Below are 16659 nucleotides of genomic sequence, written 5' to 3' on the forward strand. Positions count from 1 at the left end.
AATACACATAGGCCTCCAAGTACAAGAAAATTCACCCATATATTTATATATATATGAGGTTGTTACTTCACATTTAATAGTAAAAAATTTAGCCCCATGTACTATTAGGTGGTAGGACGGACAAGGTTCCCAACTTAAGAACTTGTCTGGCCATTTTTGCAGCAAGCAGGCAGCGGATGCTGTTCATCCGCTGCCCGCAGTTATTATTGCACAAGGATATCCTTGTGCAATGCCAACCCCTGCTCTCACACAACCTGTCAATCACTACAAAAGAGCGAGTTCAAGAATGGAACCCATTCAGTGAAAATGATCTAAAATTGAAACCTACAGTTATCGCAAAAGTTTCAAGAGTCAGGAATTTGAGGTGCAAAGAAATTCAGTTGCTCTTTTTGGATTCAGAAATAATTTTGAGAGACAATTGCCCAGATTTATTAAACCGCAATCGGAACTTCAAAATGGCAGAGTTCAAAGAGATGTTTACTCTCCCCTCATCATTTCCAAATGTTGCAAGTTTCTTTCTATTATAATCAATGAAGCAGTGTCTATCTAGTAATAATCAGGATCTGGGCACAAACTCCACCGTGAAGGATAACCGGCATCACAAAATAAATAACAAATAAAAACAGGGAAAAAATCCCTCAATTAAACTGTACAGTACAGAAAACTTTAAAAACTTAAAAGAAAGTTAAAAGGAAAAAAAAAGTTTAGACATCTTTGCTATATTGAGACATGGCAGCAAGACTTTTAAAGAGCAATGTGGTCTTTCTGAATTCCGCATGCTTGCAGGGGCGAAACTACAGGGGGTGCCGAGGGTTGCAATTGTGACTGGGCCCCCAAGGGTGGGGGCCCATCTTAAAAAAAAAAATAAAAAAAAATTGTTACTACCTTGTTACTACAGCATGGGGGGCTGTAAACAGTGTCACTATACAATACCACTATATATAGTACGGGGGGGCTGGACCATGTCACAGACTACTGTGGTCACTTTATAAAGTACTGGGGCAGGTAGGGGCAGGCCAGCCATCTCACTGGCAGATTACAGACTGTGTCACTAACTCACGATATACAGTACTGGTGGGTTAAACAGTGTCACTATATACAGTAATAGGGGGTCAGACCATCTCACAGACTGTGGGCACAGGGTACCTCCTTTTGCAGACATGTATTCTGATTCACATTTTTTTTTTTGAGTTAAATGTAAAAAAAAAAAAAAGAAAAAGATATGTATCAAATTCACCTTTTTTTTTATTTGGGGGGGGGGGCCCTTCTTAGATTCTTGCACGTGGGCCCTGTGGTTTCTAGTTACACCTCTGCATGCTTGATATTGGTGTCAGTAAAAAAGAAAAACTGACCACGCCCCAAAACATCCTTAGTCATCTTCTTGTTTATGTGGTCTCCAAGATGCCTTCCGTTCTATCCAGCAAGATATATTGGGCATGTTTCTGAATTTGTAGAGGCTGTAAATATTATTTTTCTGCTTTGGAAGCAGTTCCTGTTTCATGTGTGGGATATTATGTATTTGGCACTTCACAAAACTATCGCCTAGATTACGAGTCTTGCGTTAGACTTAAAAAGCAGCGTTAAGAGGTCCCAACGCTGCTTTTTAACGCCCGCTGGTATTACGAGTCTGGCAGGTACAGGTGTACCGCTCACTTTTTTTCCGCGACTCGAGCATACCGCAAATCCACTTAAGTAAATTGCGTATCCTATCTTTTCAATGGGACTTGCATAACGCTGGTATTACGAGTCTTGGAAAAAGTGAGCGGTACACCCTCTCCTGTCAAGACTCCTACCGCATTTAAAAGTCAGTAGTTAAGAGTTTTATGGGCTAATGCCGTAACATAAAACTCTTAACTAAAGTGATAAAAAGTACGCTAACACCCATAAACTACCTATTAACCCCTAAACCGTGCCCCCCCCCACATCGCAAACACTTAAATAAAATTTTTAACCCCTAATCTGCCGACCGGACATCTCCACCACTTTAATAAATTTATTAACCCCTAAACCGCCACACTCCCGCCTCGCAAACACTAGTTAAATTTTATTAACCCCTAATCTGCCGTCCCTAACATCGTCGACACCTACCTACAATTATTAACCCCTAATCTGCCCCCCCAACGTCGCCACCACTATAATAAAGTTATTAACCCCTAAATCTAAGTCTAACCCTAACACCCCCTTAACTTAAATATTATTTAAATACATCTAAATAAATATTCCTATCATTAAATAAATTATTCCTTTTTTAAACTAAATACTTACCTATAAAATAAACCCTAAGCTAGCTACAAGATAACTAATAGTTACATTATTTTACAGGCAACTTTGTATTTATTTTAACTAGGTACAATAGTTATTAAAAATAGTTATTAACTATTTAATAACTTCCTAGTTAAAATAAAGACAAATATACCTGTAAAATAAAACCTAACCTAAACTACAATTACACCTAACACTACACTATAATTAAATTACCTAAATTAACTACAATTAATTACAATAAAAATTAAATAAACTAAATTATGAGAAACCCCCCCCCCACTAAATTACAGACAATAATAAAATAATTACAATTTTTTTAAACTAATTACACCTAATCTAATCCCCCTAATAAAATAAAAAAGCCTCCCAAAATAAAAAAATCCCTACCCTACACTAAATTAAAAATAGCCCTTAAAGGGGCTTTTTGCGGGGCATTGCCCCAAAGTAATCAGCTCTTTTACCTGTAAAAAAATACAATACCCCCCCAACAATACAACCCACCACCCACACACCCAACCCTACTCTAAAACCCACCCAATCCCCCCTTAATAAAACCTAACACTACCCCCTTGAAGATCACCCTACCTTGAGACGTCTTCACCCAACCGGGCAGAAGTGGTCCTCCAGACGTTCCGAAGTCTTCATCCTATCCGGGCAGAAGAGGTCCTCCAGATGGCCAGAAGTCTTCATCCAGGCGGCATCTTCTATCTTCATCCATCTGGAGCGGAGCGGGTCCATCTTCAAGAGCATCCTCTTCGTTCAACGGCGACTGGAAAATGACGGGTCCTTTAAATTATGTCATCCAAGATGGTGTCCCTTCAATTCCTATTGGCTGATAGAATTCTATCAGACAATCGGAATTAAGGTAGAAAAAATCCTATTGGCTGATCCAATCAGCCAATAGTATGGAGCTTGCATTCTATTGGCTGTTCCAATCAGCCAATAGTATGCGATATCAATCCTATTGGCTGTTCTAATCAGCCAATAGGATTGAACTTCAATCCTATTGGCTGATTGGATCAGCCAATAGGATTTTTTCTACCTTAATTCTGATTGGCTGATAGAATTCTATCAGCCAATAGGAATTGAAGGGACACCATCTTGGATGACGTGATTTAAAGGATCCGTCATTTTCCAGTCGCCGTCGCACGAAGAGGATGCTCCGCGTCGGATGTCTTGAAGATGGACCTGCTCCACTCCGGATGGATGAAGATAGAAGATGCCGCCTAGATGAAGACTTCTGCCCGTCTGGAGGACCTCTTCTGCCTGGATAGGATGAAGACTTCTGGCCATCTGGAGGACCACTTCTGCCCGGTTGGGTGAAGACGTCTCAAGGTAGGGTGATCTTCAAGGGGGTAGTGTTAGGTTTTATTAAGGGGGGATTGGGTGGGGTTTAGAGTAGGGTTGAGTGTGTGGTGGGTTGTAATGTTGGGGGGTTATTGTATTTTTTTTTACAGGTAAAAGAGTTGATTACTTTGGGGCAATGCCCCGCAAAAAGCGCTTTTAAGGGCTATTTGTAATTTAGTGTAGGGTAGGGATTTTTTTAATTTTGGGGGGCTTTTTTATTTTATTAGGGGGATTAGATTAGGTGTAATTAGTTTAAACAAATTGTAATTATTTTATTATTTTCTGTAATTTAGTGGGGTTTTTTTGCAATTTAGTTTATTTAATTTAATTGTAATTAATTGTAGTTAATTTAGGTAATTTATTTAATTATAGTGTAGTGTTAGGTGTAATTGTAGCTTAGGTTAGGTTTTATTTTACAGGTATATTTGTCTTTATTTTTTTTTTAAATATCATTTTTATTGGGGAGGACAAAATGCACATACAAAACAAAATAGTCTGTAGTTGTTACATTATAACAAGAGGAGGAGGTTCAATACATTGTCATTGTACGTAATACAGAGTCCCAGTTTGACACAATATTGACTATAGCAAGATACCATTTCAGATTTCAATTACAGTAAATATCACGATACAGGTATGGTAGTAGTGCATAGGTCCTAACCCCAAACTCTACTTCTTTCCTTTTTCTTTATAACAAATAAAACCATAAACCTAACTAAACACTATAACCCTAACTAGCTAATTGTGGAGAAAAATCAAACCTCAAACAGATATAATGAATACAGGCCTGCCGTGACAGGGCCGGCGTAATATTGGGGCCTGGCTGGGGAGGAAAAAAAAAAAAAAAAAAAAAAGGGGAAGGAGGGGGGTGAAGGGGGACTAGATGTATAGGTTAGGATAGGCTTTTAGTTGAAAAGGTGGTCCCAGTCTCCTCTAAGTGTGTCCTCCATGAAGGTAACAGAGTCCCTAAAAGGTCTAAGGAGTAGCCTTTGAACCTCTAGCTCGAAGGTGAGTATAAGTCTGCGCCATTTGCGTAGAAAACTGCTCAATCTATCTTGAACATCGGATCTCACATCCATCTGCTCTATGAAAAGTTGTGATTTTAGGAGGTTTTTAAAACCTCTAAAGGAGGGGCCCTTGACTGAAATCCAATGTTGTAATAGATGTTTCCTAGCCACTAAAATAATCAAGCTTAGTGTCGAGTCTTGTTGTCGAAGTCTCTCATCCCATATCAGGAATATTATGGTCTCAGGCAGTAAGTCAATCTGTATCTGTAACTGTCTTCTCAGCCAGAATTGAATCTTTCCCCAGTACTGTCTAATTGGGGGACACTCCCATATGCAATGGAGGAGCCCGGGGTTAGCTAAGGCGCATTTAGTACACTTGTTCAGGGAGGAAGGCGTCCATTTTGCCAGTGCCCTTGGGGTGAGGTAGGCCCTGTGCAGGAAACGTGTTTGGGATTCCCTATATGAAGCTGACAGAGTCGCTTTCCTGGTTTTTTCCAGGCTATTCCTTACTTCTATCCAGGAGACCTCTCTCATACCCTCTCTGACCCAGCCTGTCTGTATCGAAGACTGATGGGAGGTGGAGCGATGGTGCAGAAGTGTGTGGTAGATTTCCGAAAGCGAGAACCTACCCATGGCGAATAGTGTCTGGGAGAGGCGGAAGGGAGAACCCTCCCAAAAATCAGTACTATCTCTGAGCAGAGTCCCCATATAGTGACGGACCTGTAAGTAGGCATAGAAGTGTGCTCTGGGTATATTGTAATCTCTCTGTAGGGCACCAAATGTTTTGCTTGTTCTTGATAAGGGGTCCAACAGGTGTTTAAGTGAAGACATTCCCCGCGTCTCCCAAATACGAAAAGGCAGGGTCTCAGAACCTGCTGGAAAGTCGGGATTCCCTCTGATCGGCAAATAAGGGGAGGCATGGCAAGTTTTGCCCAGATATTTGTGTGCCAGCAACCAGGCCTTCAAGGGGTCTTTATATAACATGCTAAGACCGAGGGATCGGAGGGATTTTGTGTCAGGCGCGTGCGGAAGGTAGGCTAAGGAGACATTACCCAGCACCGCTTGTTCCAGATTTAAGCGGCAGAAGTGTCCAGTACCAACCTGCCAATCTACCACCAGTCAGATCAGCGCGGCCCAATTGTACAGGCGGAAGTCTGGGAGCGCCAATCCTCCCTGGAGAAAGGGGAGGCTGAGTTTGTCTCTTGAGATCCTTGATTTTTTCCCCTGCCAGATAAAGGCTCTTGCTGCCGAGTTCAAGAGTTTGACATCAGGTTTGGTCAGCAGTAAGGGGAGCATGAGCATTGGGTAAAGCAGTCGCGGGAGGACCACCATTTTGAGTAGGGCCACCCTTCCCGACAAGGAAAGTGGGAGAGATCTCCAACTATTCATCTGGGCTCTGAGTTTCGCGCAAATGGGGGTCAAATTATTAGCATATAATCTGTTGGGGTTGGCAGAAATCCTGATACCCAGATATGTAATATCCTGGGTAGCTACCGAGAAGGGGTAACTTGTATCTGAGTCTCTAGTGCGGTTCAACCAGAGGATTTCCGACTTTTGCACGTTTACTTTATAGCCGGAGAAGAGGCCAAATTCAGCCAAATTTCGCAGAATGTTGGGAAGGTGAGTTTGGGGGTCCTGCACGAATAAGAGCATGTCGTCCGCATATAGGGCTAGGTGTTGCGGGGTACCCGCAACATCTATACCTGGGAAGGTTTGACGAAGTTTGATGGCTAGCGGCTCTAATGCTAAATTAAAAAGAAGGGGCGACAAAGGGCATCCCTGTCTAGTACCCCTATGCAGTTGGAGGGTGGGAGAGAATGTGTTATTCACTAGCACATTTGCCGTTGGTGTCTGATAGATATTTTTGATAAGGTTGAGAAAGGGACCGGCAAAGTTGGCTTGAGCCATGGTATGAAACAGATGACCCCACTCCACCCGGTCAAAGGCCTTTTCCGCGTCAAGGGAGAGCAGAAAGGCCTCTGGCCTATCCTCCCTGTGGGTATGGGTACCTGACCAGAAGTGTTGGACAATCTGTAGGACCCTTCGCACATTGACCGTCGATGAGCGCGCGTGCATGAAGCCGGTTTGGTCCTCGTGAATGATGCTGGGCAGAATAAACTTCAGCCTCTCGGCAAACAATTTGGTAAGAATCTTATAGTCCGAATTCAATAAAGAAATCGGCCTATAGGACTCAGGTAGCAGACTATCTTTTCCCGCCTTGTGGATTAATGTAATTGAGGCCGACAGGAATTCCGGGGTAGGGGTTCTTTCCCCTTCGGAGTAGGCCGAGAACAGATCTACAAGGGTGGGGGAAATTTGCGATTTAAGCAGGCGGTAAAATTCTATTGGTAGGCCATCAGGGCCTGGCGCCTTTCCCATTGACATGCTCATAATGGTTTTTTCCACTTCGTCTCTTGTGATGGGGGCATTTAGCGTGGCCAGTTGCTCCTCCGAGAGTTTTGGGAGAGTGATTGTCTCCCAGAAGCGGTCTCTCGCCTCGCTCCCCGTGGGGAGCTCGCTTGCGTATAGGGAGGAGTAATAGGAGGCAAAGGCCTCTGCAATGGCTCCTGAATCCCTCAGGACTCTGCCCCCGGCCTTGATCGCCGCGATCTGTTTGGAAGAGGTGTTCAGTTTCACCAGGGCAGCTAAAAGTTTTCCCGATTTGTCTCCGTATCGGTAATATTTACCCTTGGTTCTTATGAGTGCCTGAGAGGCCTGGTATGTAAGGAGTGTATCATACTCCAGTTTGATGCTGGTATAAACGCGGTGAGTGTTGAGGGAGGGGGTAGAGCAGTATGCACGGTAAGCCTCTGCCAGTCTATCTCTCAATCCCGCAACTTTCTCTGTGCATTGCCTTTTTCTGCTGGCCATAAACGCTATAATGTTACCCGAAAGAACGGCTTTAGCCGTGTTCCAGAAAAGTTCAGGCGAGTTTAGGTGTTGGATATTGTTTATCCTATAGTCATCCCAGCAATGAACTAGGTAGGACTGGAATTCTTGGGAGGTTGCCAGGTAATTTGGGAAACGCAGGGTACGCCTGTTGGGCACCCTAGGTGTGGTGTCTAGAAAAAGTGCTATAGGGGCGTGGTCAGAGACAATAACTTCACCTATCTTTGTATCTATGACCTGAGAGATCATCGAGTTTGAAATTAGAAATAGGTCTATGCGTGACATGGAGGGCGTTGCCCTGGAAACACAGGTAAAATCTCTGCCATCGGGGTTGAGTTGACGCCAGATGTCGGAGACATCTAAGGCGTCTCCCAGACCCTCGAAGATTTCTCTCTCAAATTTGTCTGAAACCCTAGGCAGGGTTCTCGCGGCGCATCTGTTTGGGTCTCTAAGCCTGTCGCAGTGGGGGTTGGGGGCGAGATTGAAATCTCCACCTAAGATGATGTGCGTGTCTAAGTAGGGCGTAAGTAGGGTCGTAATGGAATCCCAAAACTTTCTGTCCCTCTGGTTCGGGGCATAAATGTTACATAGGGTGTATGTGTTGTCTAGGACTCTAATCTGCACCATTAGATATCTACTTTCAGGGTCTTTAAGCACATCCAGAATCTCATATTCCAGCTGCTTACCGAAGAGTATAGCCAGACCTCTGCTGGCTGATTTGTAGGAGACAAATTCAACTCTTCCCACCCAGCCAGTCTGTAATTTATTATGTTCTAGGTCTGAGAGATGGGTCTCCTGTAGAAATACAATTTCGGCTCGTTTTTTCCTCAGGTGGGTTAAAATCGACTTCCTCTTGATAGGGGAATGAACTCCCCCTACATTCCAGGAATATAAATTAAATCTTATCTAGTGGGTGAGGTGTGTGTGTCATGAATATTGTCATAGCTAAGGTAGGTATGTTGTAAGTGACGTTGCAAGCAGATACAAGGTAAATAGGCAAGAGGGGGAAAGGGAGAGGATAGTGAAATTGAGAAGAGGGGGAGGAGAGGAAAGAAAGAGGCAGAAGAAAAAAAAAAAAAAAAAAAAAAAAAAATTCCCAAACCTTTGTGACGTGGGAAGAGGCTCCCGGTTCAGCCTTTCACCATGTCGGGCCCCAGCCAGACCTCTTTGAACAGACATTATAAACAATGGCGCTGTAAAGAAAATCAGATTTGTCATCAGAACCCGTTCTAATACAGTTTTTATAATAAGATCAGTGATTGCTAACATATCATGACAGACATTTTTTCCAACATGTGCGCCCAGAAAAGGTAGCAGCCAAAAAGAAGCTGCCTCAACTAAAATCTCAAAACATTTGTAACATAACCTCGTGGAGTCACAGCCAGGACAGTCCAACGGGACTGTCCCGAGTGTGGGCCCTGTATCTGGGAGCGGGCCATATACCTGGCTCCTCTCCAAGGAGAGTCCCTGCAGTAGTGTGATTAACTGAGACAAAGTCAATATCCATGTCCAATTAACCATTATTGCAATTTAAGTTTGAAACAATAGACAAAATTAGACCTCTATTAGCTGCGTCTAAATTTCTCATTCAACCCTCCTCTCCTCTCAGTTGTCTCTGGGGGCTGTGTGAGGGGCTGCGCACTAGGGGTTCATAGTTGTCTAAGAAATCCCGAGCAGCAGAGGGGGTGTCAAAGAATCTGGAGCCCTTGGAGGTGACCAATTTGAGTCTAGCGGGGTACAGAAGGAAGGCCTGTTTTCCCTCCTTGTGAAGCTGTGAGCATAAGGGTGAGAATTCCCTGCGGCGTTTCATTAGGTCCGCAGAGAAGTCCTGGAACAACAATAGTCTTGAGTTTTCAAACATCAGCTCGCCTACTTTTCTGTACGCTCTCAATATGGCAGTTTTTGTTTGAAAATGCAAGAATTTGATCATTATGGGGCGGGGTTGTTCCAAATTCTGACTGGGTCTATCCGGCCCTACTCTGTGTGCCCTCTCCACCCCTCCAGCAAGATCCTTAATAGATACATTCAGCAGTGATGGTAAAGTGTTTTCTATAAAATAAATCAGTTCCTGTTGTTTAATGGATTCTGGGAGACCAAGGAGACGCATATTATTGCGTCTCGATCTATTTTCTAGATCGTCTATTTTCAGCTGGAGGGATGTGTTTTGTTTCTCTAAGTGAGCGATTCTACTTGATGTATTAATATTGGAATCTTCTAAATCAGATATTCTACCCTCCGCCTCCCCCAATCTGGTTGAAAACAATTTGACTTCGCCCGCCAGGGTGTCTACACCCCTTTGTAGGTTGTCAATTTTAGGCATAAAAAGTAGGGTGATTTGCTTTACAATAGGGTGTGTTTCCATCTGTTCCCCTTCTAGCAGGGTTTCAGAACTGTGGCCCTGAGTGGTTAAATCACTAGCAGCTCTATGGCGGCGGTCATTGGCTTTACTGCGACTCGCCATTGGGGTGTTAGTTAAAAATTTATCCATATACCTGAGGACTGGCAGGGTGGTAGGTGTAGTGCTGAAAAGCCAGATATATGCTGTGTTAACTGAGTAAGGTGGGAGGAGTAACTTGCAAAGACAGCAATACAAGATGAAATAGGCACAGTAGGTGTTACATTAACCATCAATGAGCATAACCATATACAGCAGATTAAATAATGCAAGGGTCTGCCAACAGTTAGAACATGAAATTTTTACCTTCCCATCCCAGTCTGCAATCTCTTTATAAGAGAATAGAGTCCCAGAGTGAGCTAAGAGCCAAACTGTGAATAAAGGCAAAAAAAAAAAAAAAGAGAAGAAAAGGCTGATAGTAATTATATAACATACAGTACAGTGCAAACAGTACAATGCAATTGACCCTGTGGTTATGGGAGAGTGACCCCTGTATAGGGTCCTGTAAAGTTTCTGTCCTCTGGGAGTCAAAATGTACAGGTATATTGTGGCTTGGTTCCCCTCTCCAGGGATCTTGGAAAACAGAGTGTCCGCTTTCCTTCTCCGATCTTTTTCTCCCTTTCTTCTCCCCCTCTTCTTCCCTCTTGCCTTTTACTGTCCTTTCTATGGTGCAGGGTTGTGAGAAGATGGACAGTCACTGGGAGAGGGAACACTTTAAACAATTGGTTTTCCCAAGGTCCGTAGTAAGGTGGCCTGCTAGACTCTGGTGTGGGGACAGTAAAGGCCTCCAGTAAGGGTCTGACCCCTACAGGCCAGGTAAATACCGGGGTGGGCACCTCTGTGAGAAGTAAGAAAAGGCCCAATTCAAATATTCAGAGGGAGCATCAGGCAGGCCCAGGCTAGTGCTTCGAAAGTGTGGTGATGAAGCCAGTAGCAACGGCCAAGTAATGGCGTGGACAAAGAGAGTTCGTGTGGGGGATCAGGTGGAAATCTTACCCGGTGTAGCGGGAGTTCGCTGCTTGCGTGGAATCTCACCCAGCGTGGCCGAAAGTCACCCGCACCCTTAAACCTTTCCTAGGTGAAAGGACTCTCCCTGGTAAGTGAGCCGGTGCCTGGAGCAGTCATACGGGTATTGGCCAGTAGTGGCAGGGAGCGTGGTCATTTGTTTAGTAGACCCTTAAAGCAGGTATCCTGGTGTCAGTCGTCGGGTGATGTATGCGTGGTACTTGATCTCACCTTGTACTTTTTCTGCTGCTCCTAGCCAGGAGGAGGGTGAGCCACGTGGGCCCAAGATGGCGTCGGCCGTGACTGTGGCGCAGTTCCTCACAGCAGACCCGCGCAGTCCAAAACTGCCGGGGATAGTGAGCGGGAGCCGGGTTGACCTCCGTGAGTGTCTCAGTGTGTGGTCATCTGGTGGAGATGCCTCCTTTCTTCCGGAAAGTAGAATAGGGGTCTTCGGTGGGGGAGCTGGAGTCACTCCTGTGAAAAAGTACAGAGGGCAATCACCCACGGGCAACCCCTCTGCTCCGGGCAGCGAGACCTGCCTAGGATTTTTTCTTGGGGCTCCGGGGAGGCTGTGGAGCATGCGAAGGGCAAAATTAGCCAAGTTTGAGCTACTAAATACAGCTTTTTGGGCAGATAGAAGCCCGTTGATGCGGAGCTCTGCTGTTCTGCTGCCTATCCCGGAGCCCGCCCACCGGAAGTCCTCTTTTGTCTTTATTTTAACTAGGAAGTTATTAAATAGTTAATAACTATTTAATAACTATTGTACCTAGTTAAAATAAATACAAAGTTGCCTGTAAAATAAAAATAAACCCTAAGATAGCTACAATGTAACTATTAGTTATATTGTAGCTAGCTTAGGGTTTATTTTATAGGTAAGTATTTAGTTTAAAAAAGGAATAATTTATTTAAGGATATTTATAGTGGCGGCGATGTTGGGGGCGGCAGATTAGGGGTTAATAATTGTAGGTAGGTGTCGGCGACATTGGGGGCGGCAGAGTAGGGGTTATTAAATATAATGTAGGTGTCGGCGATGTTGGGGGCAGCAGATTAGGGGTTCATAATTATAATGTAGGTGGCGGCGGTGTCCAGAGCGGCAGATTAGGGGTTAATAATATAATGCCGGTGTCGGGGGCAGCGGATTAGGGGTTAATAAGTGTAAGATTAGGGTTGTTTAGACTCGAGGTTCATGTTAGGATGTTAGGTGTAGACATAAAATGTGTTTCCCCATAGTAATCAATGGGGCTGTGTTAGGAGCTGAACGCTGCTTATTTGCAGGTGTTAGGTTTTTTTTCAGCCGGCTCTGCCCCATTGATTCCTATGGGGAAATCGTGCACGAGCACGTTTTGCCAGTTTACCGCTACCGTAAGCAGCGCTGGTATTGAGGTGAGATGTGGAGCTAAATTCTGCTCTACGCTCACTTTTTTTTGCGGCTAACGCCGGGTTTCTAAAGACCCGTAATACCAGGGTTACTGTAGGTGAGCATTAAGGAAAAACTGTGCATTAGCACCGCACACCATTACCGACAAAAACTCGTAATCTAGCCGTATAGCTGTTCATGGCAGGAATGCCTACCAGTTAATCCAGGGGAAATGTATGTGAAGTGATTATTAATGTATTTAGAAGATGATATCGCCTTCAGGAAGAGGAACCTGTTGTCACCATGACCTAATTCTTATAATGAAAGTTTTAAAAGGGACATGAAACCCAAAATTGTTCTTTCATGATAGAAGTAAACCGAATTTTTTTTAAAATTGTATCCTCTGTTTCAATCATCTAATTTGCTTCATTCTCTTGGTATTCTTTGTTTAAGAAACAGCAATGCACTTCTTGGAGCTAGCTGAATGCCTTGGGTGAGCCAATAACATGCAGCATATATGTGCAGTAATCAGCACCTGAGCCTACCTAGGTATCCTTTTCAACAAAAGATACCAAGACAAAGAAAATGCATTTGAAAATAGAAGTAAATTGGAAAGCTGCTTTTTCACAAAGAAAAAAAAAATTGTGTTTCATGTTTTTATTAATACAGTGATGCATCTATAGATTTAAGGTAATCAGGGAACCTTGTAGCATTAAATTAATATATATATATATATATATATATATATATATATATATATAATCCAGATATATCCCTGTCTGACATATATACTATTTGGTTCTATGATTTATTATATATAAATAAATTACACACAGGCTGTTGTAATATAAAAAATATTTGTGTTGGTTTCTAAAGCTGTAGTGGTGATATTAGCAATATTATTACAGGGGTGTGAGAACAATTAGTTATAATCTGCAAACAATTGAATCAAACAATGTCACACTAAAATTTTACTTAGTTAAGAGTGTTGTCTGCAGGTTTTAATATACACTATATAGCCAAATGTAAGTGGACACCTGAAATGAGCTTGTTGGACATTTACATCTATTATAGTTTATGGGAGTAAGATCTTTTAGGGCAGAAAACTGTCACAAAGTGACAGTGCCACATTTAAAGTCGCTAAGTTTTTCAGTACGAACCATTGTGCTGACCATATTTGTCTATGGAGATTTAATTTACTGGATTTTAAGCACCTGTTAGCAATGAAGTTGACATACATTTTGCCATATACTGTACTAATGCATTCAATTAACAACAATACTCGGGGACAGTGGCATATTTAGGATTTGTGCTACCCTAGGCGCTCAAAATTCTGCTGCCCCGCCCTCAAGGTTTTACTTCCCCAAACACAATACTGAGTGCTGAAAGCCAACAGAACGAAAGGCAATAGCCAGCTACATAATTGAAAGGTTTAGAGTTAACTCTAAACTGTAAACTCCATGGGCATTTTCTTATTATACCCCCTAGAATGTAAGTTCCTTGGGGAAAATCTCTCATTATATACCTGTATAATACTTCTAAAATAACTGTAAGCTTCTTATAAATATAGCCACAAAAAATGTGCTGCCCCCTCCAATCTGCTACCCTAGGCAAATGTCGTGCTTGCCTAGGCCAAAATGCACCCCTGTTCTGGAACATGTTCATCCAGGTCACTCTTTGTCATCATCTCTTACGGATGCATTTCTAGTTCATCCTGTGCTGATCTAGTTCAGGATCAAAGAGTCATTTTAGTTCCACACACACAGCACCAAGTCTGTATGACCTTCTGCGCCTCTTCGTACGGCTGTGTCTAACTCTTTTCTGCCTACCCAGCACAGTCTTTTATGTCTAAGTAGACACAGCAGCTTTTCCCATCTCTTCCTTATTTATTCTATAAATTTATCCCAAGTAGGAGGATTTTAGCTCACCAAACACGCTTATAACAGAGTACTTGTATAACATATGCTTATCTATTGTAGGATTCAGATTTCCTAATTCATTATTTATAACCGTTACGGAACCTCAAGAGTGTCTACGAAAATAGGCCACTGTTTTAGTGAGGTGTTTTTTTTTATCTTCCTCAGGATTAGTGTACCTAAAATATCAATCACGTTTAATTCAATTCTTAATTTGGTGAACAGGATTAAACCTACTGGAGTAAAATATTGAAGACCAAAATAAAATACTTGATTACCAAGTATCAAATCAGCAACTCTTAAATAGGCTTAATGAGAGAGGTGGATTGGGAATACCAAACATATAATTATAACACTTTGCCTCTCATATGTTGCAAATTCTTGATTGACAGCAGGGAGGAGAGACAAGGAAATGGGTCCAATTGGAGGAACATATTACTTCTATTACCCAGAGACTTCCAGATGTTTATAAACCCCTTAATTAAAGCTACTTTAACTTCTTCAGATAAAACAACAAAGAAGTATCTTCAACTCTGTTAGCAAACCCTGAATCCACTTTCTTCTCTTTCATTAATTTAGGAAAATTAAAAGGTTTACCTTCTTATATCTCAATTTATACCTTTCTACATAACTGTGACCTTGAAAATTACGTATAACTGAAGCAAGAGATTTGATACCCATTTAGAAATGGGTTAACATACTGTACGAGTGAGTTATGAATTGATTGCTATGAACCTTATCTGAATAATCATCTTGCTTTAAGGGAGTATGGTTGTTCTGTAATTAATATACAAGAAATGTCCTACAGCTTTATTCAACAACAATACAGCAAAAATGTTTTTGTACAATCTATTGTTCTAAATATATATCCGTTTGTTTTTAATATGTAATAAATTCAAGATACTTAAAAACATTACCAAATATACAAATTAAAATACATAACTTGAGGTTTCTTATAAAATTCTGATTGTTTGCGTTAGAAACAAGTAGCAATTACAAATAATTAACGATTTGTTTCTTAATTTTTCTCTATTGCAGGAATGAATAACTTTGGATTCCAAAAGATATGCAAAGCATCAGATTTTCAGTCCAAAAGAAAGCCTAAAAATAAATAAACACAAAAAACAAGGAACCAAAAGAGTGCCGTTATTTAGGAAAATATATAATTTATAAGATGAACACATCATTTCAGATACAATTCTAAGTTTGTTGTTTATTGTACTATCAATATTTTATGTCATGGTTATACTAAAACCATTTTTTTTAACATAACCAGGGTGGATTTGATTTAAATAACTAGTCAGTAAAACTTGATTTAAATTACGGTTTTCTACATAAAGACTCTTTTTGCTGGTTGTTATATTCTTAATATTTACAACCAAATGAAGGTTTCATTAAATTACTTTTTACATTAGTTTTACAGTTATATCAGAAAACTACTGATTTGGTTAGATACCATTAGAAATAAATAGATAATTATGAAATTATTGCAAGGTGAACAATCTCCAAAAGATTTTGAGTGGCGCGTTAATAGTTACGCGTGAAAAAAAATGGGTTTATCACGGCTGTTTGCGCGCGTCATATATAGTGCTCGTAAACAACAATGTGTTACAAGCCAATGCTTATATAGTGAAATACCATTTGTGTTCACATATAGTAAGAGAATAAATGAAGTGTAATTTCATTGTTGTTTATTATTGTATATTTCACTGTTATGATGATATCCAAGGATACTACTAATTATGTCACTTCCTGTTGCCGGGGTTATATGCTATTTAAACACATTGTTTTGTTCACTTCGTTTGGTCTGAGGAAGGGGACAGTTGACTCCCTGAAACGTCACTTTATGCAATAAATCATTGTTTGTTGAAAGTCCAATGAGTGCGGTTCTCTAACTTGGAAATTTACATTTTTGTTCCTATATATAAATAATGATATATTTATTGGTGTGTGTGTGTACATATGTATGTATGTATTTATATATTTACAGACGTATATACACACACATGTAAACACATAAAAATGTATGTATACATATATAGAAATGTATATAAGTGCATTGGAGCCCTTTTGCAGTCAAGTAGATGAAAACATGTAAAAGCATATTTATGCAATAATAAAGTGTTATACTGTGTATTTACTGTAAATATTTCACACTCCAATGTTCTGCACATATCAAAATATGTGCTATGTATTTATAAATAGATACATCACACACACACATATATATATATATATATATATATATATATATATATACATACATACATACATACATACATACATACATATACACACATATACACACACAGGTGAAACTCGAAAAAATTAGAATATCGTGCAAAGGTTAATTTATTTCACTAATGCAACTTAAAAGGTGAAACTAATATATGAGATAGACTCATTACATGCAAAGCAAGATAGTTCAAAAAGTGATTTGTCATAATTCTGATGATTATGGCTTATAGCTCATGAAAA

The 16659-nt window shown here is 41.1% G+C and overlaps 1 protein-coding gene across 1 annotated transcript in view; it reads left to right on the top strand.

The window, feature by feature from the left end:
* The window catches only part of LOC128642128 (regulator of G-protein signaling 11-like), an 801065-nt gene extending 785006 nt beyond the window's left edge, over positions 1–16059 (top strand). The window contains exon 18 of the mRNA XM_053694807.1: positions 15220–16059. Coding sequence (XP_053550782.1) covers positions 15220–15225 — 6 coding nt within the window. The 3' untranslated portion in view covers positions 15226–16059. The remainder of the gene's footprint in view (positions 1–15219) is intronic.
* Positions 16060–16659: the final 600 nt, after the last annotated feature.

Source organism: Bombina bombina, chromosome 11 (assembly GCF_027579735.1).
Source record: "Bombina bombina isolate aBomBom1 chromosome 11, aBomBom1.pri, whole genome shotgun sequence".
In the NCBI taxonomy this organism is placed as follows: domain Eukaryota; kingdom Metazoa; phylum Chordata; class Amphibia; order Anura; family Bombinatoridae; genus Bombina; species Bombina bombina.